Source organism: Petaurus breviceps, unplaced genomic scaffold, assembly GCF_028583685.1.
Source record: "Petaurus breviceps papuanus isolate PSGF00001 unplaced genomic scaffold, PetGlider_PUasm1.0 189, whole genome shotgun sequence".
In the NCBI taxonomy this organism is placed as follows: domain Eukaryota; kingdom Metazoa; phylum Chordata; class Mammalia; order Diprotodontia; family Petauridae; genus Petaurus; species Petaurus breviceps.
In genome coordinates this window covers 13,629,988-13,654,586 of record NW_027185809.1, presented here as the reverse complement: position 1 = coordinate 13,654,586, position 24,599 = coordinate 13,629,988, and the positions used below count along the sequence as shown (strand labels likewise).

The following is a 24,599-nucleotide window of genomic DNA, read 5'->3' as shown; positions in this document are numbered from 1 at the left end:
TAGTGCAGGATGGAAGGAACTGACATGCTATGGCCCATGGGGTCAAATGCCAATTACAATCCAGATGACTCCCAAATTCATATAGAGCATCCAGCCCTAATCTCACTGCTGACTTCTAGTCTTGCATTACTAACTGCCTGTTAGACATCAGTATCATGTAAGCATCTTAAATTCAACATGTCCAAATCAAAAACCCTCTCTCTTACTAACTTCCCTATTTCTATTGTCAGCACTAACCATCCTTCCATGTTACTCAGGTTTTCAACCTCAGAATTACTCCTCACTCTTCCCCTCCCTCTCAACCTCCACATCCAAATGGTCGCTAACTCTTGTCACTTTAGCTCCGCAACATCTTTCTCAATTGTTGCCTTCTCTATGCTCAATCAAGTCCAGGCCATCATCCCTGTATTATTGCAATAAACTCCTAATTGTTCTTCTGCCTTCATCATGTCTCCTCTCCAACTCCTACTTCACATGGATGACAATGGTTCCTTTGCTTGTAGGTAAAATACAAACTCCTCATCCTGGCTTTTAAAGCCACTGATTCCTACCTACCCTTCCAGTGTTATTTCATATGATTCTCCTTTGACCTCTTTGAGTCAATCTGGTGTTTTAGTGGTTGACCATATTGAAACCTCCATCTCCTTTCTTAGTACCTTTTCACAGGAATAAAGTCTCTTCTCAACTCCCCAATGCAGAATTCTTAGCTTTCTTCAAATCACACCTCCTCACCTCCCACACAAGGCCTTGTCTGATTAATAGCTAGCATTTTTATATCACATTTATAATTATATAATATAAATTATGTAATAATTTATATTATTTATTTTATATCACTTTAAATTTTGCAAGCACTTTGTCTGCTATTTTGTTCAGTCCTCACAACAAACTGTAAAGTAAGTCCCTTTATCATGACCATTTTATAGTTGAGGAAACCAAAGCAGCGGTTACATTGCTAGTAAGTGTCTGAGGCTGGATTTGAATTCAAGTCTACCTGACTTCAGGTAGAGCGCAGTCCACTTTACTGTCTAACTCCCCTAGTCATTAGCACTCTCTTACTCTTATAATAGAATATTAATTGTAATGGCTATAACATTTATATAGTTTACTATATGCCAGATACAATGCTAAGCCCTTTAAAATTATTATCTCACTCAATCCTTACGACAATCCTGGGAAGCAGGTGCTATTATTATTCCCCCTTTTATAGATCTGTATAATGAGCTCATCTGTAAAATGAGCTGGAGAAATAAATGGCAAATCACTCCAATATCTTTTGCCAAGACAACCCCAAATGGGGTCATGAAGAATCAGACAGGACTGAAATAACCAAACAACAATTTTATAGGACCACCCAGCATGGCATGCCCTCCTCAAACAAGGTACTGTGCTCTACGAACGAAGCAGAAGTGAGGTAGCTCAAAAGAAACACAAGATTTGCAAACTTAGAGAATCCACCCCAAATGTTCCCATGGATTATGTGTGTGGGACCTGTGAAGTATTCCGAGCTCGTATTGGTCTGATCAGTCACAGTTGGATGAATTGTAACTTGGCTCTCGCATAGTGATGTCATTTTGGTCCTCTTTGAGAGCAAAGGACAACAACCACCAACCATGAGCCTCCAGGTGATAACTTTTGGAACTCTGGGGTGGAGGGGCGGCCAGGTGGCTCAGCGAGTAAGAGCACTGGCTCCAGTGTCGGGATGACCTGGGGATCAAATCCGGGCTCAGATACTCAGCACTACACCCAGAAATAACTGGCCGTGTAACCTTGAGCAAGTTACTTAGCCCCAATTGATAAAAAAAAAAAAAAAGAAAAAAAAAGAACTCTGGGGTGGAGAACACCCTAGATGACTGAACATCAATCTAGAGATGGGAGTGTCAAGGTTTGCAAAGTGGCCTTATTGAGTATGAGAGCTCCAGAGATCTTGGCTCAGTTGATTTCAGCTTCACTTCAAGAAACTACTCTAGCCCTCTTGAAGAAGTTGTTTCCTTTCTGAAGGATGAACTCAAATCTTGGTCTGACTTGCCAAAAGATATCTCCTGAGTGTAGCAGTGCAGAGGTGAAATGTAAAGCACTTTTCAGCAGTTCCATGAAGGCTTTATGTTGGCAGTTTTCTGTACCAATCTCCTAGCTGAGTATAACAGTAACTGCGTGTTTAGTTATCTTAGTTTTTTTTTTCCTTTTTGTTACTGCGTACCTGTGAGTCTTTTGTTTGCAGGAAATAAATAACTGTCCCATTCCTGATTTATATCATATACCCTAAGTATTATTCTACTCCTCCACTTTGGGAATATGATAGATATGAACCCAAACCTAAGCTTTAGATAAATCTTCCCCAGTGTATAGTAGTGAGGGAGAGGAGGGAGTCAGAACCCCTTGAGGTCAATGATAGACAGTTGTTGTGAGGCACATAACAGAAACTAAATAAATATTTAATCGGTTTTATTAAGCACCTACTATGTGCTATGTTCACTGTGTAGCACCCTGGAACTACGAGATGAAATGCTCTTTAGTCCTTTATCTTCAAGAAGCTTAACACAGTCTAGTAGTAAGATATATGTATCTAGCAAGTATGTCTGTTATTTCTACTATAACCTAGCCTTCCTCAGTGCGGAGCCAGCTTTGGACAAGTTAACTAGAGGCAGCTTCATGCAGAAGAAAAAGCACTAGTTTTGGAGAAAGAGATCTGGGTTTAAATCCTGCCTTTGTTATTTACTACTGGTTTGAATCTTTGGGCAAGCCACTTAATTTCTGTAGGCTTTAGACCCCATCTTCTAAATAAGAGTTGCTGGGAGGAGAGTGGGGTTGGAATAAATGGCTTGTAAAGTCCCTCTCAGTCCTAAATCCTTGATCTTATGACCCTAGATGCTCACTCAGTCCCACAGGAGAAAACTCTGTGGCTTTTAGAAGGAAAAAATGCTTAAGGCAACCACTGGAATCAGAACAGGAGCAGAAATAGTCTGCTCCTCAGGGGGACGGGCATAATTCCCTGAAGTGTTACTCAGAAGGGACTAAGAAAGAACACGTCCCTCCTCCTCTCTACCCCTTTCTTCATTCTCTCTTCCTTTACCCCTTTCTTTTCCTTTCCCTCTTCCCTTTCTCTTCTCCTTTCCCTCCTCCTTTGTTTGCCTTTTCACTCCTCCCTTTTTCTTCCTTTTTTCCTCTTTCTTTTCCCCTTTCCTTTTCACTCCTTTTTTCCTTTCCTCTTTTCTCTTCCCCTTCCCCCTTCCTTTCCTTTCCACTCCTCTCTTCCCCGTTCCCCGATTTCCCTTCACTATTCTTTTCCCTTTCATTCCTCTCTTCCTTTCTTTTTTCTTACCCAGTTTCCTTTCCTTTTCTCTTCTCTCCTCCTTTCCCTTCTTTTCCACTACTCTCTTCCCCCTTCCTTTTTCTTTTCTTTCCCTATTTCCTCCTTTCCCTGCTCCCTTCCCTTCTCCCTTTTTCCTCCCTTTTTCTTTCCCTCTTCTCTCATCCTTTCCCTCTCCCTTCCTTTTCTTTTCCCTGCTGTCTTAATCTTTCTCTCCGTCCTCCCTTTTTCTTTCTCTTCCTTCCCCTCCCCTCTTTCCTTTTCACTCCTCCCTTTCCTTTTCCTTTTCTGTTTTCTTCCCTCTTTTGTCTTCCTGTCTCCTCCTTTCCCTTCTCCGTTTCTCCTTCTCTCCTCCCTCCCCTCCCCTCCCCGCCCCGCTGCTTCAAACACCCTTCTCCCTCCGTCGGCGCCTAAGAGCCCTGAAAATGAATCGCGGTCCCTTTAACAGCGCGGTGGGCGGGGGGGGGGTGGAGCCGGTTGCTAGGGACGCAATCGGGGGCCTAGGCTCCCGGAAGTTACGTCAGCAGCCGCGGCCATGGAGGATGTGTTGGACCTCAGTGAGGAGAAGCGTCGCGGATCGGCTTCTTCAGTGAGGACGGGGCCGGCTGGGGAGGCTTGGGCGGCAGCGGCTCAACCCGGTTCCGGCCCGGTCCCCCCCGCTGGGGGAGGAGGGGATGCCGGACAGGCCGGGCGGGGCCAGCGCCTCCGGCCGACCTTGGGCGTCGGGGCAGTGTCCCGGCCCTGGGGAGGACGGAGTTGGAGCGCCTAGAGCCGGGGACCTTGACCTTGACCTTGACCCCTGACCTTGACCTTGACCTTGACCTTCTGTGTGTCCCGGGAAGCTCATGGAGCCCTTCTCAGAGCGAAGTTTTTGGGATGCTCAAAATAAAATACATAGAATGACAAAGGGAATCAGTGATATAAAAACAAAGCTATATCCCCCCGCTGCCCTCCCCCATCTAAGTTCACAGACCCCGAAATCTGCCCAAGGACCCCAGGTTAAGAACCCCTGACCTAGAAGAAGGAAGCTGGCGCAGTGGGGGCCACGAGACCCGCGCCTGAGAGTTGTCACCTTTAGCAAATCACTTCCACCCCCCAGCCTCAGTTTCCTCGTCTGCAAAACTGAGGGATCAGGGTGTCGATTCTCAAATTTTCCGCCTCGGGTACCCCATTACACTTTAAAAAATGACTGAGGACTCCCAAAGAGCTTTTGTTTATGTGAGTCATATCTATTGCTATTTCACATATTAGAAACCAAAGCTGATAGAAATTTGAAAATATTTTAAAATAAGAGCACACCATTACATGTTAACATAAATAATATTTTATGGAAAATAAGTATTTTCCAAAACAAAAATAATAGTGTGAATGACATTGTTTTACAGATTTCTGCAAATTCTCTTTAATATCTGGCTTAATAGAAGACATCTGGATTCTGTTTGCTTCTTTGTTCTACCTGTTGTGATGTTGATTTAATTGAAGTGTAGAGAAAATTTGGATTCATACAGATATGTAGTTGGAAAAGATGGAGCGCTTAAATAAAAAGAGGGAGCAAATAAAGTCTTAGTATTATTACAAGAATAATTCTGACCTCTTGGAGTCCTTAAAAAAGATCACACTTTAAGAATCTCTAGATTGAAGCAATGTTTAAACTAGCCCAGGAACCTGGGCTGTCATGGAGGCTCTTGTAGTGGTTGACTTGTTTTTAATTAAAACTTTATTTGTCTCCATATATAAACGACACCCCCTCACTTCTCAAACTCACCAATAAGGTTTTTCCCAACTTCACCATTTATATAAATTACATGGGTGAAGTTGTCTCTAAATTAGTCTAGATTTGAAGTCTATACAGTAGGGTCAGGCATTAGTCTCATTTGGACCAGTCTTCGCAATTTCATTTTTTTTTTTTAACTATAAAAGTTCATTTAAAGGACATTCTCTTCCTTCTCTTGTACTTGCTATCACAGTTATTTGAAATCAGATTCACCAAAGGGTTGGATAGTTTTGGCCTAAGGGCAGTTCATTGTATTTCCTTGCAAAATCCTCAGTCATAGTGAGGGAAGGGAACAAACATTAAATATCAGAGTATTAAATACCCTTTCCCAGGTATTTTATGACTATCCCTTTTGATCCTTACCAACAACCCTGGGAAAGAGGCACTATTATCCACATTTTACAGTTGAAGAAACTGAGGCAAACAACTTAAGTGATTTGTCCATGGTGACACAGCTAATATCTGAAGCAGGACTTGAAGTCAGATTTTCTTGACTTCAGGTCTAATGAACGACCTGTACAGTGGTCCCAGTGGAAAGATTCAGTGGAGATGTGTGGATAGTATCCGGTGGCTTCCAAAGAATGTGTATTAGATGAGATTAGATTTCCTTGTCTCACTGACCGACCGAATTGCAGTGGTAGGACATTTGATGTGCCGTGCACACTAACTCTGTAGTTGTTGGCAATGTAGATAGATCAATGATGGTAGATGTTCCACTAAAGGTGACCATTAATGGTTTATGATGTTACTAAGTAGTATCACCTTGGAGTTATACGAGATCTTCATAAAGCATAAAGTCTTCATGCAGTTTTAAACTTGAGTACCTAGGATGAACATCTATTTTTTAAAAAATCGTAAAGAGCATTTAAGAGCAAATTTCAAAAATGGATTTAGAAAAGGGGGAGGGGATTGTCTGGATGAGAAAGGAACCAGTGAAGACCAGGACCATTCTGAATCTTCTAATGTTAGAGAAATATTGATGGGGGCACTGAGAATTTAAGTAACTTGCCCAGGGTCACATAGCCAGTTTGTCTCAGAGGCAGGACATGAACCGAGGCCTTTCCTGACTGCCAGGCTAGCCCTATGTCTGCATTATTAAAAAGTGCATTGAAATTTAGGATAACTATAATGTTTTTATACCTGGTGTATTGTTATTGCAGGTCCTGAGAAAAATAGAAAAGCTTAGGATATTAAAGTGACACAAAAACCTTCTAAAAATCCTACCTAATTCTTTAGAATTTAGACAGACTAATCGTTCCTGGTACTTCATACACATTTTGTCTGACTCAGCCTAATTTGGTTTAGGCTCTCCAAAATAATCTCCAAGATACTGAGCTTCTACTGCAAAGCACCTTTGGGAAACACCTGAAGATGTTGGATTTGATTACCCTGAATTGAAAATGTCTTGATTTCAAAGCATTTTGTCTCAAAATTCTTGAAATAGTCTCCCTTTGGGTGATGTAACTAAATGTACATCCCAATAGAATACAAGTTAAAACAGTTGCCATCTGTATTTCTCTGGTGTTGGCTGCCATTTTCTCTAGGAGACCCATTTTCCAACAATATTTGGTAACTATTCTCATGCCCAGTTGCAGCTTAGAAATTTGGTTTCCTGAAAATCCTGCAGTTAGATATGAGATCCTTGATTTCTTTTCTCTAAGTTGTGCTATGAATAGATCATAAATTGTGCCTAAAAACTGTTTCTGAATTTAGTGTTTAGCTTCTTTGTGACTTTGGGGGTCAAACTCACGAGAATCAATTGGTTTTCTCCTCTACTACAGAGTGTATCCAAGTTGACTATTTTAGGGTATACATGAAGCCTGCCAAGGCTATTCAAATTATTTCTTTCTACCCTTGTGAAAATTTAGTCCTCACAACCATTTCTAGATTTCTCACCCCACTAGTCATTATGAAAGTAACTGACAACAGTGCTGCCTCTGTCTTTTTTTTTTATTAGGGACCAAAAATGGGTAGACGAGCTCACCAGGCATCACCTCAAGCAGAGAATCAGCTTGCCAAGAAAAATTCTTCTTTGCCCGGAGAGGTAGGTACCTAGAGAAGCAAATTGGATTTCAAGGCAGACCTTTGGAAGTCACTTTGGGAAGGAACTTGTCTAGTTACACCACTTGTCAGGGACAGGGCAAGGATTCACACCCAGGTCTCCTAATTTACTTTCTAGCGCTCTCTTTGTCCCTCCCGCTGGAGCCTTTAGGGTTGCGTAGAGCATACCCCATAGGGTTTCCTGGGCGCCTGTTCACATGTCTTGCTTTGGCCATTCCTTTCTTAGGTGTTCGACTTTTGAGTAAGAAGTGAAAGAAGAGCCCTGTAAACTCCCTGAGGGGAAGGACTGTGTTTGAACTAAACTCTACGTCTTTCTGAGCATTCAGCACTACATGGTAGTTGGCTAACAGATACTTGTTAACTGGAATTGAGGTTGAGTTGATTTGTTTCTGTTTCCTGCCCATCATCCATTGACATATTATCCCAGGCAATGGACGGATCCCTTCTTTTTTGGGGAGGTGGGGTTAAGTGACTTATTCAGGGTCACACAGCTAGTAAGTGTCTGAGGATGGATTTGGGCTCAGGTCCTCCTGACTCCAGGGCTGGTGCTCTATCTCCTTTGCCACCTTGCTACCCCTATCCCTTATTTATTTTCATTTCTAATAAAACTTTTTTTTAAAGTACTTCCTGTCACCAATGCAATAAACATGTATTAAGCATCTAATAGGGCAACTACATGACACACTGGATAGAGAGTCAGGTCTGGAATCAGGAAGACCTGAGTTCATATCCTGCCTCAGACCCTTACTGGGTGACCCTGGGCGAGTCACTTCACCCTGTTTGCCACAGTTTCCTCATCTGTAAAATGAGCTGGAGAAGAAAATGGCAAACCATTCCAGTACCTTTGCCAAGAAAACCCCAAATACGGTCATGGTCATGGAGAGTCAGACACAACTGAAACAACTGAACAACAGCCTAATATGTTCAAGGCCTTTTGGCTAAAGGGTACCAAGACCGAAATTGAACAGTAACTGCCCTAGAGGAGCGTATCCATGGTTTGCATCCTACTTTAGTATTTCACTAGCCTCAACTTAGTCTTCTGAATGTTTCTTTTTTATAAAATAAAAAACATTGTAGAAAAGATTTATATTTTAAAAATAATTTACTTTTTATATCACCTTGATTTCCTCCTATAACCCTCTCCCTCTTGACTCCTGGAAAGTCATTGCTTATCACAAAGAATTTTTTTTAATGAAAGAAAGAGAGAAACCCATTGAGAAGGCAAGCAACATGTCATCACTTTTTACGATATGAAATCATGTAAAACATATTACATATTAGCCATGTTGCAGAAAAAAGGCAAGAAAAATAAAGTGAAAAATTATACTTCAATTTGCACTCAGTTGATCAGTTCTCTCTCTAGAGAGTGGATAGTGTTTTTTGTTATTAATCCTTCAGAATTGTCTTGGATCATTGTCTTGATCAGAAGAGCTAAATCTTTCACAGTTGATCATTGTACAGTATTCTGGTTCTGATCATTTCACTTTGTTTTTCTGAAAGCATCTTGCTCATCATTTTTTTTTTTCGCTTTTTGGAGGGCGATTGGGGTTAAGTAACTTGCCCAAGGTCACATGGCTAGTTTTTGTGTGTGTAAGTGTCTGAGGCTGGATCCGAACTCAGGTCCTCCTGACTCTGGGGCCCACGCTCTACTCGCTGCGCCACCTAGCCGCCCCTTGCTCATCATTTCTTATAGCACAATAGCATCCTGTCATAGTCACATACCACAGCTTGTTCAGCCATTCTGCAACTGGTAGGCATCCCTTCAATTTCCAGTTTTTTGCCACCTCAGAAAGAGCTGCTATCAATATTTTTGTACATATAAGTCATTTTCCTTTTTCTTTGATTTCTGTGATATGGACTTAGTCCCCATTTCTTTTCAAGGAGTTCAGTACTCTACATCTCAAATCTCATCTGTTATTTCACCTATCCTCTTCTTCCTCCCTGAGGGCCTCACTGGATCAAAACTTTGGAGCTGGAAGTGATTATAAGAGGTCATCTCGTCTACCTCTCTCATTTTATAGTTGAAAAAAACTTGAGATCAGTGACTTACTGAAAGTCATACAGGCAGTGATCAGCCAGGATATGAACCCAGGTCCTCTGACTCCTAATCTATCACTCTTTTCACAGCACGGTGCCACTGGTGGTCATTGCTATGCCAAGGGCCCTTTCCTTGTGCCCTTAATCCCATTTTCCCCTTCTCTTTCAGGAACTTATGTATGCTTTCGATTAGTCTCGTCTTCAGGCCTCCTTACCTCCAGAATCCTTCCCTCCTGTCCCAAAGCATGCTTTAGTTTCCACGATTCTCACAAAACCATAACTAAACCCTACTTTGCTTCAAGTTATCTTGTTTCTACTCTTTTTGCCTATCAGACACCTAGAGTCATGTACTCACATGACCTTCACTTCCTCACCACCTCCTTCCTACCCTCACTTCTTTCTTTTTTGGAAGCAATTGGGATTTAAGTGACTTGCCCAGGGTCACACAGCCAGCAAGTGTCTGAGGCCTGATTTGAACTCAGGTCCTCCTGACTCCAGGGCTGGTACGCTATCCACTGTGCTACCCAGCTACCCTGATGCTTTCACTTCTCACCCTTTTGTAGTCCGGAGTCTGAACCATATGACTGAGCCCACTTGCTCAGTGATTACCAGGAGTCTTTTCCCTGCTAAGAGATGACCTCTTTATCTAATTCCAGATAACTTACAAATCTGTGTCTCTCTCTATATGGCTATATGTCTCGAGCCCCAAATTCTGGAATTCCATTTGTACATCAGTAACTTCTGGCTGGATGTCTTTAGCAATACCAGTGTCTCCAAAATATAATTCATTGTATTCCTCCTTTAATTTCCACTTCCCCCCTTCAAATTCCCTATTTCTTCTGAGGATGCTACAATCCTTCCAATCACCCAGGGCCTAAATTTCTGAGTCCTTACTCTTCTTCAGCCCTGCCCCCCTTTTCTGGAGATAATCCATCCAGTTCCTAAGTCCTGCCATCCCGTGTTTGTCCTCTCTACTCATGCAGCTACCACTCTAGTTCAAGCCTTCATTACTTCTTACCTGGGCTATTGTAATAGTCTACTAAATGGTTCCCCTGCCTGCACTCCTCCAGGCAGCCGCTCAAACCTTCCTAAAGCCCACATCTGACCAGGCTATTCCATTGCTCAAAAATCTTCTTTTTGCTCCCTGTTGTCTCTGGAATTACAAGTACAAGCCCCTCAGCATTACATTGATGACGTCCCATCTGACTCCAGTCTGTCTTTCCAGCCTTATTTTATATCATTTCCCTTTACTTATTCTTTCAGCTTCTGGCCAAACTGGATTCCTAGCTGTTCCTGATACTTGGCCTTACAGGTTTGGTCTCTTTATTTGCCACAAGCTAGTCTCCATGCCTGGAATGCACTCCCTCCTCTTTCTGCCTTTCAGAAATCTGATCTTTCTTCATGGCTCAGCTCAGGCACCAACCTTGAACCCTTCCTCACTCTACCCCATTGGTAGTGCTCTTTCCTTCCATAAATAACCTTATATTATGCTTGTCATGAATATATTGCAACTACCTAGTAAAATGTAAGTTTTTGGAGGGCAAGGGATTACTTCAGTTTTGCCATTGTATTCCCAGCATCTACAATGGTATTCATTCATTTTTGGCACTTCAAAAATTTTTTTTCAACTGAATTTCATTTTTATCTTATACCATGCAATCATAGCTGTCATTTTCTTGAATATTTAGAAGGTGGCTCTTGGGAAGTCTCAGAGGCATGCCCTACAGTCTCCAGTTTTTCTCCCAATGGTTATTGCTAGCTCTAATATGAATCTTAGGGTCATCGTCTTTAGGGAGACATTGTACAAGCTGAAGTGTGTCCAGAGGAAGATGATCAGGATGTTTAGGGATCTCAAAACCACATTCCCCTAGAAAATGTCAGAATCCCCAGAATCTTGATTTGGAAGGTACTTCAGAGGGAGCTACTTCAGCTGGTATCTGGATAAGAGTCCTCTCTGTGACACATATGATCAAGGATTGTCTAGCTGATTGGTTGAAGATCTGGGCTCTTTAGAACAGAGAAGCCATAGAGGAGCCCATGATAACTGTCTTCTAAGACCTTCTAAGACTGCCATATGCAATAAGGATTTTCTATGTTCTGCTGGGTCCCCTGAGACAAAACTAGCAATAATACTATGAATCAAATTGCATTGGAAGTTACAGAGGGATAAATTTCAGCTCATTTTAAGGATAAACTTTATAACAATTAGGACTGTTTAAAAGTAGTAAGGACTGCCTCAGGAGTTCATTAGTGTCATACCCTTGGAGATCTTCAAGGAGAATCTGTGTAATGACTTGTTAAGACATTGTAGAGGCAATTAATTGTCTTTCAACAGTTGGAGGACTGTTACTTCTTTAATCCTATGCCTCCCTGACTATAGACAAAGATAATATTTGCTTTTTGAGCTTCTGTATTACAGTGTTTACTCATTGAACTTGTGGTCCACTGAAACCCCCAATCTTTTTCAGATCTTTTCAGCTAGGCCTTTACCATATTTTACTAATTAATGCCATTAATACTACTAATACTTGTACTGATACTGTTATTAGAGGCAGCTGATAGCTCAGTGGACAAGTCACTAGAGTCAGAAAGACCTGAGTTCAAATCCAGCTCTAGATACTTATTAGCTGTGTGATCCTGGGCAAGTCACTTACCTTATGGTTGCCTGTTTTCTCAACTGTAAAATGGGGGTAACTACAGCACCTATCTCCCAGGGTTGTTGTGAGGATCAAATGAGATAATATTTGTTAAAAAATAAATAAAAAAGCACTTAGCACAGTGCCCGATGTATGGTAGGTAGTATAGAAATGCTTATTTCCTTCCCTCCCATTCTACTTGTGAAATTAATTTCTTTTAAACCCAAGTTCTGGGCTTTACACTTATCTCTATTAATGGCTCAACGTCCTTGGTGACTGTTAAAAAAAGACTACAAAGTTCAGAATAGTTGCCTTTCTTCTTTAGTAGAGGGATATTACTGACTGGGAATCCTCCGCATGAGAATGTGCGGTCCATTGGGAAGACTGCTGAACGTGGAGTAACTAGATTAGAATTTGGGTCCCAGTTCTGCCACCTGAGCTCTCTATGACCTCAGGCAAGTCATTTCTTTCTGAGCCTCAGTTTTCTTATCTGTGGAATGGAAGGGTTGGAGTAAATGGAGACCTTTTTAAGCTTTGGCTCTATGATCCCATAGATTCTTTTTTTTTTTTGCATTTTGGAGGGCAATTGGGGTTAAGTGATTTGGCCAAGGTCACATGGCTAGTAAGTGTTAAGTGTCTGAGGTCAGATTTGAACTCAGGTCCTCCTGACTTCAGGGTTGGTACTCTATTCACTGTGCCATCTAGCCACCCTAGATCCCATAGAATCTTATGCTGGTGTGGGCTGGACTTCTGACATCTCTTCCAACTTTCAGATTCTCTGCCTTTTTCTTGGATGTCAGGATTTCTTCTATCTATGGGGTTCTGGTAAATGTTTAACAACCAGCTCTCCAGAAAAAAAAGTATGCATGACAAAATTTTAAGTTTAATCTGCATCCTTAACATTTTCTCCATCACTTTCTCAAGTCTAGACAGTCAACAAAACAATCAGTCAAGCCCTGATTTTTGTATTTACCCATTTCCAAAATATAAATGTTTACATAAAAAATTTAGCAGTTGACTCTCAAGAGCTTGCTTGAGCTGATTGCAGTACATCTTTGTTGTTGTTTGGTCATGCCCAACTTTTTTGTGATTTTGCGGCCAGCCGTTTGCCTTCTAATTGGCCAGTAAGTGTCATCTCCTAGTTGTTGGCATGTAGGCACTAAGAGCTTAGCTGTGGAATTTCTGGGTTTTGTTAATGACATTTCCTGCCAGCATTTCTATGTCACACTTACATCATAAGGGCAAGCTGAACTTTTTGTTCATGGGGTTTTCTTGGCAAAGATACTGGAATGATTTGCCATTTCCTTCTCCAGTAGATTAAAGCCAACACAGGTTACATGACTTGCCCAGGGTCACACAGCTAATAAATGTCTGAGGCTTTGAACTCATGTCCTTCTGACTCCAGGCCCAGTTCTCTATTCACTGAGCCACCTAGCTGCCTCATCTTTGGTTCCTGCCTATCCCTTTACTCTATGCAGAGCTCTTGAACTGGCTAAACCTAAGAAATAGCAACGTTTGGAACACAAAATTCTTATGACATAGTTAAAAAAAGCCAAACACCACTCAAGATGGATCTTTCTGTTGAGGGTTCTTGCTTCCTGTGAGGCATAGCAGTGCTCCTAAAATTAGGTGGCCTCAGAGACAAATGGAACAGTTGCCCAGTGTTGCAACCTATACTTTCCATAGAGGGAAAGAAGGACCTAGGCCTGCTTTGTTGGAAACTCTGCCCATTGGTCTTTCATGATGGGAGCTCCCCTACTCAGCTTTGTGGAGCGTGTCCATTCCCAAGTGACATCAATAGTAAGACTTTGTCATCACAGTATGATTCCAACTTGTCGTACGTGGTAGCATGACGTTTACAGCTTTGGTCAATATACTTCAGAGCTAACCTCTGTTAGTAGGGAGTCACGTATCGGACGATGTATATAAATATATGACCTTGGACATTCACTTGACTTTCAAGCCTCTGTTTCTTTGTCATTAAAAGGGATATCACAATATTAGCATTTATGAACCTATAATGCTGTTGTAAAGATCACCTGCAGTAATGTACATAAGGCATTTTAGAAAGATGTAAAGACTAAATAATTATCATCTGTGTGATGTTGGGTGATTTGCTATCTAGCAGGGTCGCTGTAGAGCAGAGGCAGCTAGATGGTTCAGTATACTGAAACTGTAGTCAGGAAGACCTGAGTTCAAATATCACTTTGGGCACTTAGTAGCTATGTGACCCTGGGCAAATCACTTAGCTCTGTTTGCTTCATTTTTTGCAACTGTAGAATGGAAATCATAGTAGCAGCTACCTCCCAAGATTGTTGTGAGAATGAGATTTGTAAAGTGCTTAGCACAGTGGCTGGCACATAGTTTGATGTTATTGTTCAGTCATTTCAGTCGTATCCTGCTCTTCATGACTGTATTTGGGGTTTTCTTGTCCAAGATTTTGGGGTGGTTTGCAATTTCCATCTCCAGCTCATTTTACAGATGAAGAAACTGAGGCAAACAGGGTTAAGTGATTTGCCCAGGGTCACCCAGCTAGTGAGTGCCTGAGGCTAGATTTGAACTCAGGAAGATGAGTCTTCCTGACTTCAGGCCTGGCACTCTCTCCATTGTGCCACCTAGCTGTTCTCTGGCATATAGTAAGCACTTAATAATAAATACTTAGTCCTTTGCATTGTACTGTTTAATTCTGAGCACTTACCATAATGCTCTGTACAGGGTAGGCCTTTGATAAATGTTTGTTGAATAAAAGTAAAAGCATTAGACCCAGAGCATCTTGAACTGAAACCATATCCTGACCTGGGTTTAAGTGCTGAAAGCCTTACCAAGAGGCAGTCGCCTTTTGGAGACTGGGGAGTAGACATTGTTTGCCCAGCCCTTTGCCTTCCTATTGGCCAGTGAGTACCATCTCCCAGTTGTGGGCATGTAGGTACTGAGAGCTTAGTTGTAGAATTTCTGGTTAACAACATTTCCTGCCAGCATTTCTATGTCACACTTAAGTCATCAGGGCAAATTGAATTAATTCATTTGTTCATTCAACAACCATTTTTATTAAATTCCTAACGTGAGCAAAACACTATGCTTGCTCATTGTGCCCCCTGCACACTGGCGAGAGAGGAGTAACTTAAAGTATATGGTGAAAGATTCTCAGAAAGTCTGATGTCTTTTTTAGGGTTCATTCACTTTCTGGAATGACTGAAGCCTCAAGGAACATTTAACTCTTTATCTTGGGCCTTTGCATTTTTAAGAGTGGCTAAGTGACTAACCTAGAAGGTAAAAACTGATCCTGGTTCCTTCTCTTCCTGGGTTAAGTCAGGTCTAAAACTCTATGGGTAGCCTCCCACACATTTGGCTGCTGTCTCTGCTGTGTGGGCCTTTTTCCACCATTTTCATTCTAAAATTAGATGCTGAGACTTGTGTGTGTGCCCATTTACATTCCAATTCTGAATTTATTACTTTATATGTTTATTTTTACACTCTTGCTGACCACATTCTAGGATGAAGGTGGAATAGGTACCATGTTTCCCCGATAATAAGACACTGTCTTATTAATATTTTTGGACAGAAAAACACCAGAGGGCTTATTTTCAGGGGAGGGCTTATTTTAATGAACATTGACAGCAATTTTAATAAACAGATAAATGTGAACAAAAAAAATGTACCTTTATTCAATAAGCAAATCACTGGGGAAGAACAGGATGATGCGCTCACTGCTGCAGCTCTGATTGGATGCAGCTCGGAGCGCGGCGTGCATTTCACCAGGGGGGGACAGGGGACGGTGCATACAGAGGGTACCGTAATGTAGCGTGTAGCGCAGGGGATCACCTTCACTACAGTAGCAATCTCAATAGGGCTTATTTTCGGGGGAGGGCTTATTTTAGAGGAATCTTACACAGTAAGGGGAGGGCTTATTTTCGGGATAGGTCTTATTATCGGGGAAACACGGTAGATGAGTGGAGGTCATAGACAATTTGACATAGGCAGTTACTACTCTAGAGTCAACCAGCAATCTCTTCTAACAAGTGGCCGTCTCTGCAAGAACTGTTGGGTAAAGGAAGAGCCAACAGGAAAGGCTGCTTTGGGGAGTGGAAAGATCTTGAGACTTAAGCATCAAAACACCTGGGTTTGAATCTCGGCTATGACCCTCCCTACATCTGTGACCTGGGGCAAGTGAACAGCCACTCTGAGCCTATTTCTTCTCATCTGTAAAATGGTGATCCCTACTTCTGTTATGGTAATGGGAATTTGAAGATCTTCTCTGCCCCTTAATGGGCCTCACTTGGAACCCAACAAGAGAAGCTTGCTGAGGGGAGGCTTATTTTTCAGGATGGCCCACCTTTTGTTCCTTTGTAATTAGGCAGTGGGTGATGAAGGTTGTGATGTCCTCTGACCCTGGAGAAGGTCTATATATATATACCCTGAGGTGAAGTTTTGCTTTGGGGCTCACTTATGGGAAGAGTTGTGTGATTTTGCCAGATGAGACTCTGGACAGCCATTGAGCCCCCTGCTTTCAAAAACCCAGATGTTGGTGGTAACTGGTTACTAACACTGTATTGAATGGTCAGACAGTTAGAAGCCCCGTCTGTTTGTCTGTTGAATTGTGTTATTTTCTCTGTCTGTTTTTTTGTCTACTTGTAATTTTTGTTTGTATTTTCTGAAGTTCAGGGTGCTGACTTATTCCCCTGAACTAAGTGAATGATATATACGTTTGATTAAAGTAGGATTGTTAACTCCTTTTGAGTTGCTTTCCTTTAGAAAAGCAGATCAAAGAACCTGTGCTAGCAGCCATCCTGGGCATGCTGGGGTGCTTGCTGTTATACCTTCCCAGGGCTGTTGTGAGGGAAAGACCTTCATATAACAGTATATATGTATATCTTTTTGTTATACCTATGCTACCTGGCTTGATTTCTCAATCTTTTTTGCTATTCTTCTCTATACTTTCTTTTTTTTCTGGGTAATTAGTCATTTTATTAATAATGCTAGCATTTTTAATAAAAGAATTTAGTGGCACTCTCGAATGCCAAAGACCTTCTCTGTACTTTCACAAGAGCTTCTCAGCTCTCAATCAGGACGTTATAGTTCTGATGGGATTCCATTGAGGTTCTCTGTGGAGGGGAGGATAAGGTTAGGGATGGTGAGATGGAACACAGAGCTCTTCAGTAGGGAACAAGGATAGTAAGAGGCAAGTCAACACGTCTTTATTACACACCTACTGTGTGCCAGGCACTGTGCTAAGCTCTGGGAATACAAAGAGAGCTGAAACACAGTCCCTGCCCTCGAGGAACTGACACTCTCACGGGAAAGACAGCAAGCAAGCAACTGTGTATGAAAAAGAAAAATACAGGATGAGTTAGGGCCCTTTAACAGAGGAGAAACGCTGGCGTTAAGGGGGATCAGGAATAGCTCCTAGAAGAAGGCGGGATTTTAGCTGGCACTTGAAGAAGGCAGGGAAGCCAGAGGTGAAGACAAGGAGGGAGAAAAAAAAAGAAATAATAAAGAGTCGATTTCTTTTGAATTTGTTCCCTCTTGTCCAAATCTCACAAAAGGCCAGTAGGGAACAAAATTATTCTGAGGTTTACAAGTCGAATGCGGGGAGCTTTTGTGGAATTCCAGTTCCATCAGGAATGCCCTTTATGTAACAGTAATGCATTTGGCCCCGCCATTCCATGTGCTGAGAATGCACATCTCCATGTGTTGAAAGTATGATAGACTCAGCTTAGGGGCTGCCTTCTCTCATCTCCATGCTTGGATGTGGTTCAAATCCTCTACCCCTCCCTCCCCATCTCTCATCACTCACTCCTGTCAGCTTATTCTAACTAGTATTAAAGTAATCTATGCACATATTTTATCCTCTTTCAATATTAAAAGCACACTGAGTACAGGGATTATGGTTTGTTTGATTTTTTTTTCCCAGTCTTTTGGTCCTGAGCACCTAACACAATGCTTTGTATGTAGTAGGCCCTTAATACAAGTTAGTACATAAGGATGTAAAGAGTAGGAAGGATGCTTAGTCATCCTTCTTACGCTTGAAAATTGGCTTAATTTTCACATATCACTAGTTTTTTTTTGTTGTTGTTTATTTGTTTTTTAGAATGGTTGCTCAAGGATTATTATCCAATGATTTGTGTGATATTTTGACCTATGGTTAAGCTTTGGAAAAATGATGAAAAGGTGGGATTTCTTTTTTTTATTAATTGAGGATAAAAGCAAAGAATTGTTTTCTGTAGGTTGAAAAATATTTATTCTCATTACTTTTTAAATTTAAATTTGTTTGTTGCTGTTGAATCATTTCAGTTGTGTCTGACTCTTTGTGACCCCATTTGGGGTTTTCTTGTCAAAGATAGGGGAGTGGTTTGCTTTTTCCTTCTCTAGCTCATTTTACAGATGAGGAAAATAAGGCAAACAGGGTTGGGTGACTTACCCAGGGTCACACAGCTAGTACATGTCTGAGGCCAGATTTGAACTCAGGAGGATGAGTTTTCCTGACTTCAGGCCTGGAGCACTATCTACTGTGCCTCCTGGCTGCCTTCTAAATTTCAGGGGAGTTCAATGAAAAGAAAGATAAGTTTGTCAGGGTGCTTGATTGGGTTGCCTGTGTGGATTCTGTTGTGTGTCTTCCCTTCTCCCCACTCTCTTGGTGACCACCAAGGATTTTCTGCCTGCTTGTTTTGTAGCTAAACTCTTCACTCTCTATTTACAGATGTTTTACATCGTTAGGAGAACTGCCATTTCTCCTCTATCATTTTGGCAATAATTGTAAGATGGAAAGAATTAAAGACTTAATTTCATTAGATCTAACAGTTTCAGAAAATGGAAAATCGTGTCATTTTCCTAGCCCTGTGCTAGAGTGTGCTGCCAAGACTGAATAAGGGAATTTATGACTCCAGCGTTCCTCCTTCAGCCAGAATGACATTCCCTTCCCCCTTTAGTCTTTGTTCTTCAGATGGCAATTCAAGCTGGCAATGGCCTTTGTGAATATCTCACTGAAGGGGATTTTCTCTACTCCTTTTTTCCGTGTTCCCCATGTATCATTCTCTCCATTGAGAGGGGCCAGTGGTGTTAAACTGGGCTGCTCTGCTCCAGCCTCCTCCTGACATAGCAGGTTATTGCTTTGACCAACAATGTGGCTTAAACTTGTTACTGTTAACGCTGAGTTTAGGCAGACTCTGCCAGAGTCTGTTCCTGAAGAAATGTCTCAGGTTCAGTGATAGCAATCCGACTGGCCTGGTAGGTAGACAGATCTAGTTCAGGGCTCTACTAAACATCATCATGGGACTTTTCAACTCTGTAGACAGATCTAGTTCAGGGCTCTACTAAACATCATCATGGGACTTTTCAACTCTTGGCTTAGCTTTAGGTGCTGTTTCCTATTTTGTTTTGTTTTTAAAAGATTGTTTTGCTAAGTCTGAAAGTGCAGGAGTTGCTTGAGGGCTGGATCCCACTCTGATTGGCATAAGAGCTTAACACCTTGAACAAGTTTTGCAATGTCCAAAGGTCAACCCTTTGCTCCCAGGGCTGACCATATCAATGCCAAATCTAGGGTGGACACCCACCCCCTCCAGTTCCAACTCCTGATCTGCTAGCTTTAGCCTTCCCGGGGACAGTAATACAGGTGTGGGCCACTTTGCCTGTCTTAACTGTAGTTTTGTGGATTGTTTTCCTGGAATTCCATCTAAGGAAAATGTTCCAGAAGGCCGGTGGAGGGATTATGTGTAATTACACCTGAGTCTCTTTGGAGTAGAATTACATTTTGTCTCTTTGCTCTTTCAGTTGCCTGGAGAAGTGCTGGGAGTCACAGCTGTTCTCTTGTCCTGTCTGCCTCCCCCCAATCCCTCTTCCATCTCCTCACCCTTCCTCTTGGGACTGCTGGATTGAGAGTTAGCCACATTCTCTAGAAGGAATCTGAGAAATGCTGCTGGACTCATGTTCCCAAATTAGGCCAACTGCCTCATCTGGAAGCAGCTTCATCAGCCTGGAGCTCCTTTGGTGCCTTGCATTACGTCTCTCCCTCCCTTCCCCTGTTCCCTGACTGGCCTGCCAGCAGGGCAGTTATTTTTGGCCCAATAGGGTTATCTGCTGACCCTTTTTGGTGATATTTTTCCTTTTTCTCACAAAAAATAGGCCTCCTGATTGGTCACATTTTTCAGCCTTTTTCGTAGACCCTGCTCCAATCGACTGGAGTGGAGGAAGACTGATACCAGCGTTTCAGAGGGATACTGGGAATTCAGTGTGGAATTGTTCATAAAAAATGCATTTTCCGCACTTTATGTCATACTTTGCATGCTTCAGCTTTGAACCTTCTATTTGGGTGGACAGATGTACACTATTGTCCTATCCCAGGGGCATGCAGATGTGTGGGAGGGAATGTGGTCTATGGGTTAGAGCATAGAACTTGAAATCAACATGTAGGAATTCTCTTTCTAGCTATGCCTCTGACTTTTTCAGTATTCCTTTATGATGAATTTTACCTGCTATAGTTTCCCTCTCTAAAATAAGAAGCAACACTTTAAAATCTCAATGCAGATGCCTTTGTTTAAAGTTGGTACTCACAACATGACTAATATGGTAACATGTTTTACGTGATTGAACATGTATAACCTATATCAAATTGTTTACTGGCTCAGAGAGTGAGGGAAAAAATTTGAAACTCAAAATTTTTTTTAAATGAATGTTAAAAATTGCTTTTATATGTAACTGGGGAAAAAAGAAAATATTATTTTTATTTTTTCAAATTTTTAATTAATTTATTTTTAGTTTTCAACATTCATTTCCATGAGATTTTGAGTTACAATTTTTCTTTCCCTGTCTTTCCCCTACCCCTCACCCCAAAATAGTAAGCCTACAGAATACCCTTTCCCCCAATCTGTTCACTCTTATATCCTTCCCCTTCACCCCACTAACTTTCTAGTAGGGCAGGATGGGTTTTCATACCCCAGTACCTGTATATCTTATATCCCAGGTGCATGTAAAAAAAACAATTTTTAAACATTTATTTTTAAAACTTTCAGTTCCAGATTTTTTTCCCTTCTTCCCTCCTCACCCACCCCCACTGGGAAGATAAGCAATTCAATGTAGATTGTACATGGGTAGTTACCCAAATCATTTCCATAGTAAAGTTATATTGTAAAAGACTAACTATATTTCTCTCCATCCTATCCCACCCCCCACTTATTCTATTTTGTCCTTTGACCCTGTCCCTTTTCAAAAGTGTTTACTTCTAACCACCCTCTCCCCCAATCTGCCCTCCCTTCTATCATCCTCCCTCTTATCTCCTTCCCCTCTATTTTCCTGTAGGGTAAGATACCCACTTTGAGTGTGTATGTTATTCCCTCCTTAGGCCAAATTCAATGAGAATCAGGTTGTCCCATTCCCTTTCACCTTCCTGCTCTTCCCCTCCATTGTAACAGTTTTCTCTTGCCTCTTTTATATGAGATAATTTACCCTAATCTATCTCTCCCTTTCTCCTTCTCCCAATAAATTCCTCTCTCACCTCTTAATTTTATTTTTTAGATATCATCCCTTCATATTCAACTTATCCTGTGCCCTTGTCTATGTATACATGAACATACAAATGCCCACAATCATATATGTATTTATATATACACATACTCCCATACACACATATATGTATATGTGTGTGTGTATATATATGTATATATATATTCCCTTCAGCTATTCCTCATACTGAAAAAAGTCTTATGAGTTGCAATTATCATTTTTCCATGTAGGAATGTAAATAGTTCAACTTTAATAAGTTCCTTATGATTTCTTTTTTCTGTTTACCTTCTCATGCTTCTTAATTTAAATTTAAATTAAATTTTCTGTTCAGCTCAGGTTTTTTCATCAAGAATGCTTGAAAGTCCCCTATTTCATTGAATGACCATATTTTTCCCTATACTCAGTTTTGCTGGGTAGGTGATTCTTGGTTTTAGTTCTAGCTTCTTTGACCTCTGGAACATAATATTCCAAGCCCTTCAATCCCTTAATGTAGAAGCTGCTAGGTCTTTTGTTATCCTGATTGTGTTTCCACAGTACTCAAATTGTTTCTTCCTGACTGCTTGCAGTATTTTCTCCTTAACCTGGGAACTCTGGAATTTGGCTATAATATTCCTAGGAGCTTTCTTTTTGGGATCTTTTTCAAGAGGTGATTGGTGAATTGTTTCAATTTCTATTTTGCCCTCTGGTTCTAGAATATCAGGGCAATTTTGCTTGATAATTTCTTGAAAGATGGTGTCTAGACTCTTTTTTTGATCATGGCTTTCAGGTAGACCAATAATTTTTAAATGATCTCTCCTGGATCTATTTTCCAGGTCAGTGGTTTTTCCAGTGAGATATTTCACATTGCCTTCTATTTTTTCATTTGTTTGGATCTGTTTTATAGTACTTGATTTCTCATAAAGTCATTAGCTTCCAGTTGCTCCAATCTAATTTTGAAGGAGTTATTTTCTTCAGTGACTCTTTGAAATTCCTTTTCCATCTGGCAAATTTTAAAGCATTCATCTCCTCATTGGCTTTTTGAGCTTCTTTTGCCATTTGAGTTAGTCTATTTTTTTTTTTCAAACAGCAATGTCTAGTTTATTTATGCCTGTGAAAAGGTAGATGTCACAGCACACACCCCTCAGGAGTGGAGTGCCTGCCATTTGTCCAAGGGGCCCCAGCTGGGGATATACTTAACTCCACAGCCATCAGGAATGAGTCGCTTCTCAGTTATCATATCCTCAAACTCATCAGCATTGAATTTGGTGAAACCCCATTTCTTAGAGATGTGGATCTTCTGGCGGTCAGGGAACTTGAACTTGGCTCTACGCAAAGCTTCAATCACATATTCTTTATTCTGGACCTTGGTTCGAATCGACATGATAACTTGGCCAATGTGAACACGGCTACAGTGCCCTGGGGCTTCCCAAAGGCTCCCGGCATGCCACTCTGGAGCCTATCAGCCCCAGCACATGACAACATCTTATTGATGCGGGTGACATGAAAAGGATGTAGCCGCACACAAATGTGAAAGCCATCCTTGCCACAACTCTTCACCATGTACTTGTTGGCACAGATCTGAGTGGCCTCTAAGGCTTCGGATGACAACTGTTCATATTCATCTGACACCATGTGGCCACGCAATGGAAATTCATCCACTTTCGCTTTCTTTCTACCAAGATCAAAGATTTTTATCTTGGCATCAGGAACTCCCCTGCAGAAACGGGACTTCGAGTACGGCTTATTTTTACAGTACCTATAACAGCGGGCGGGACGACGGCCCATGGCACTGGCGCCAGCAAGGACTATCTCGCTGCAGGGAAAGGGCTAGTCTATTTTTTAAGATGTTATTTTCTTCAGTGTATTTTTGGGTCTCCTTTAGCAGGCTGTTGACTCTCTTTTCATGATTTTCTTGCATCATTCTCATTTCTCTTCCCAATTTTTCCTCCACTTCTCTTGATTTTCAAAATCCTTCTTGAGCTCCTCCATGGCCTGTAACCAATTCATATTTTTCTTGGAAGCTTTTAATGCAGGAGTTTTGACTTTATTGATTTCTTCTGGTTCCATGTTTTGATCCTTTTTGTCCCCAAAAAAGAATTCTGTCATCTGTTTGTGCTTCCATTGCTTGCTCATATTGGCAGCCAATTACTTGACTTTTGAGCTCTTTGCCACAGTAGAACTCTGCTTCCAGAATGCAGAGAGCTATGTCCCAAATTACTGGGATTTTGCAGATGCCGGAGCTATTAGATGGGCAACTTCTCTACAGCCCCCCTATGCTCTGGCTCACTGGTCACATGCCCCAGGACCACTACCCAAGACCATGATCTGGATCCAAGCAGGTCAAAGCAAAAAGTGATTACCCTCTGAATGGCTGCTTGGTCCCCCTACAATCTGCAGGCCAGGAGCATTGGAAGCAGCCACCGCACCTCCTCTGCTTCCCGCTCTGGGGGCAGCAGCCGGACTGCACTCCCAATGTTCCCAACAAAGTTCCACACTGACCTTTTACTTTGTCTTTGGCATTTGTGGATTGAGAAGTCTGGAAACTGCTACAGCTGCTGGTGATTTACTCTCATGAAGTTTGCTTCAGCCACTGCTGCTGGTTGGGGCCACCCTGTGGTTAAAATCCTGGCTCAGGCAGGACTGTGTTTCGCTCCCAGCACACTGCAATGGACCCTTCCTGCCAGCCTTCTGGGCTACCTTCAGTGGGAGATTTGTTTCTCTCTGTCACTTTGTGGGTTCTGTAGCTTTAAAGTTTGTTTAGAGTCATTTTTTACATGTATTGGAGGAGGTGGAAGCCGTAGACACACAAAAGTCCTGTTTCTACTCCGCCATCTTGGCTCCGCCCCCCCCAAGAAAACATTATTTAAAAAATAAAATTAGTGCTTAAAGGATGCTTTAAGATCCTTACAGATAGAAAGTACTATCATTATTTTTGTCTGTTCTTAACACTGCTTTTTTTCAAGGGGGGGAAGGCAAGGCATTTGGAGTTAAGTGGCTTGCCCAAGGTCACACAGCTAGTAAGTGTGTTAACGTTTTTGAGGCTGGATTGGAACTCAGGTTCTCCTGGTTGCAGGGCCAGTGCTCTATTCACTGTCCCACCTAGCTGCCCGTTTTAAAAGTGTTAAAGGTATAAAAACAGTTATTGAGAAGAGTTGGAATTGGGTTAGATTGGCCCATTGAAAAAGTGAACATTCATAGTAGCCCCTTCCAGCCTTTATCATTGGCCTACTATCAGCCAGCACCTTTCTCTTCTTCCACTTCCCTAAATTCATCCCTCTGTGTTAGAGATTGGCATCCTTTTAAGTAA

At 41.7% G+C, this 24,599-nt stretch overlaps 1 protein-coding gene and 1 pseudogene across 1 annotated transcript in view; one reads left to right on the top strand and one right to left on the bottom strand.

Moving 5' to 3' along the window:
• Window positions 1-24,599, top strand: part of IFT43 (intraflagellar transport 43) — a 345,957-nt gene that overhangs the window by 220,797 nt on the left and 100,561 nt on the right. Inside the window, exons 2-3 of the mRNA XM_069091931.1 lie at window positions 3,829-3,899; window positions 7,042-7,128. Of these exons, the coding sequence (XP_068948032.1) occupies window positions 3,846-3,899; window positions 7,042-7,128 (141 nt within the window). The 5' untranslated portion in view covers window positions 3,829-3,845. The remainder of the gene's footprint in view (window positions 1-3,828; window positions 3,900-7,041; window positions 7,129-24,599) is intronic.
• On the bottom strand, window positions 21,934-24,114 carry LOC138164262 (large ribosomal subunit protein uL16-like; annotated as a pseudogene).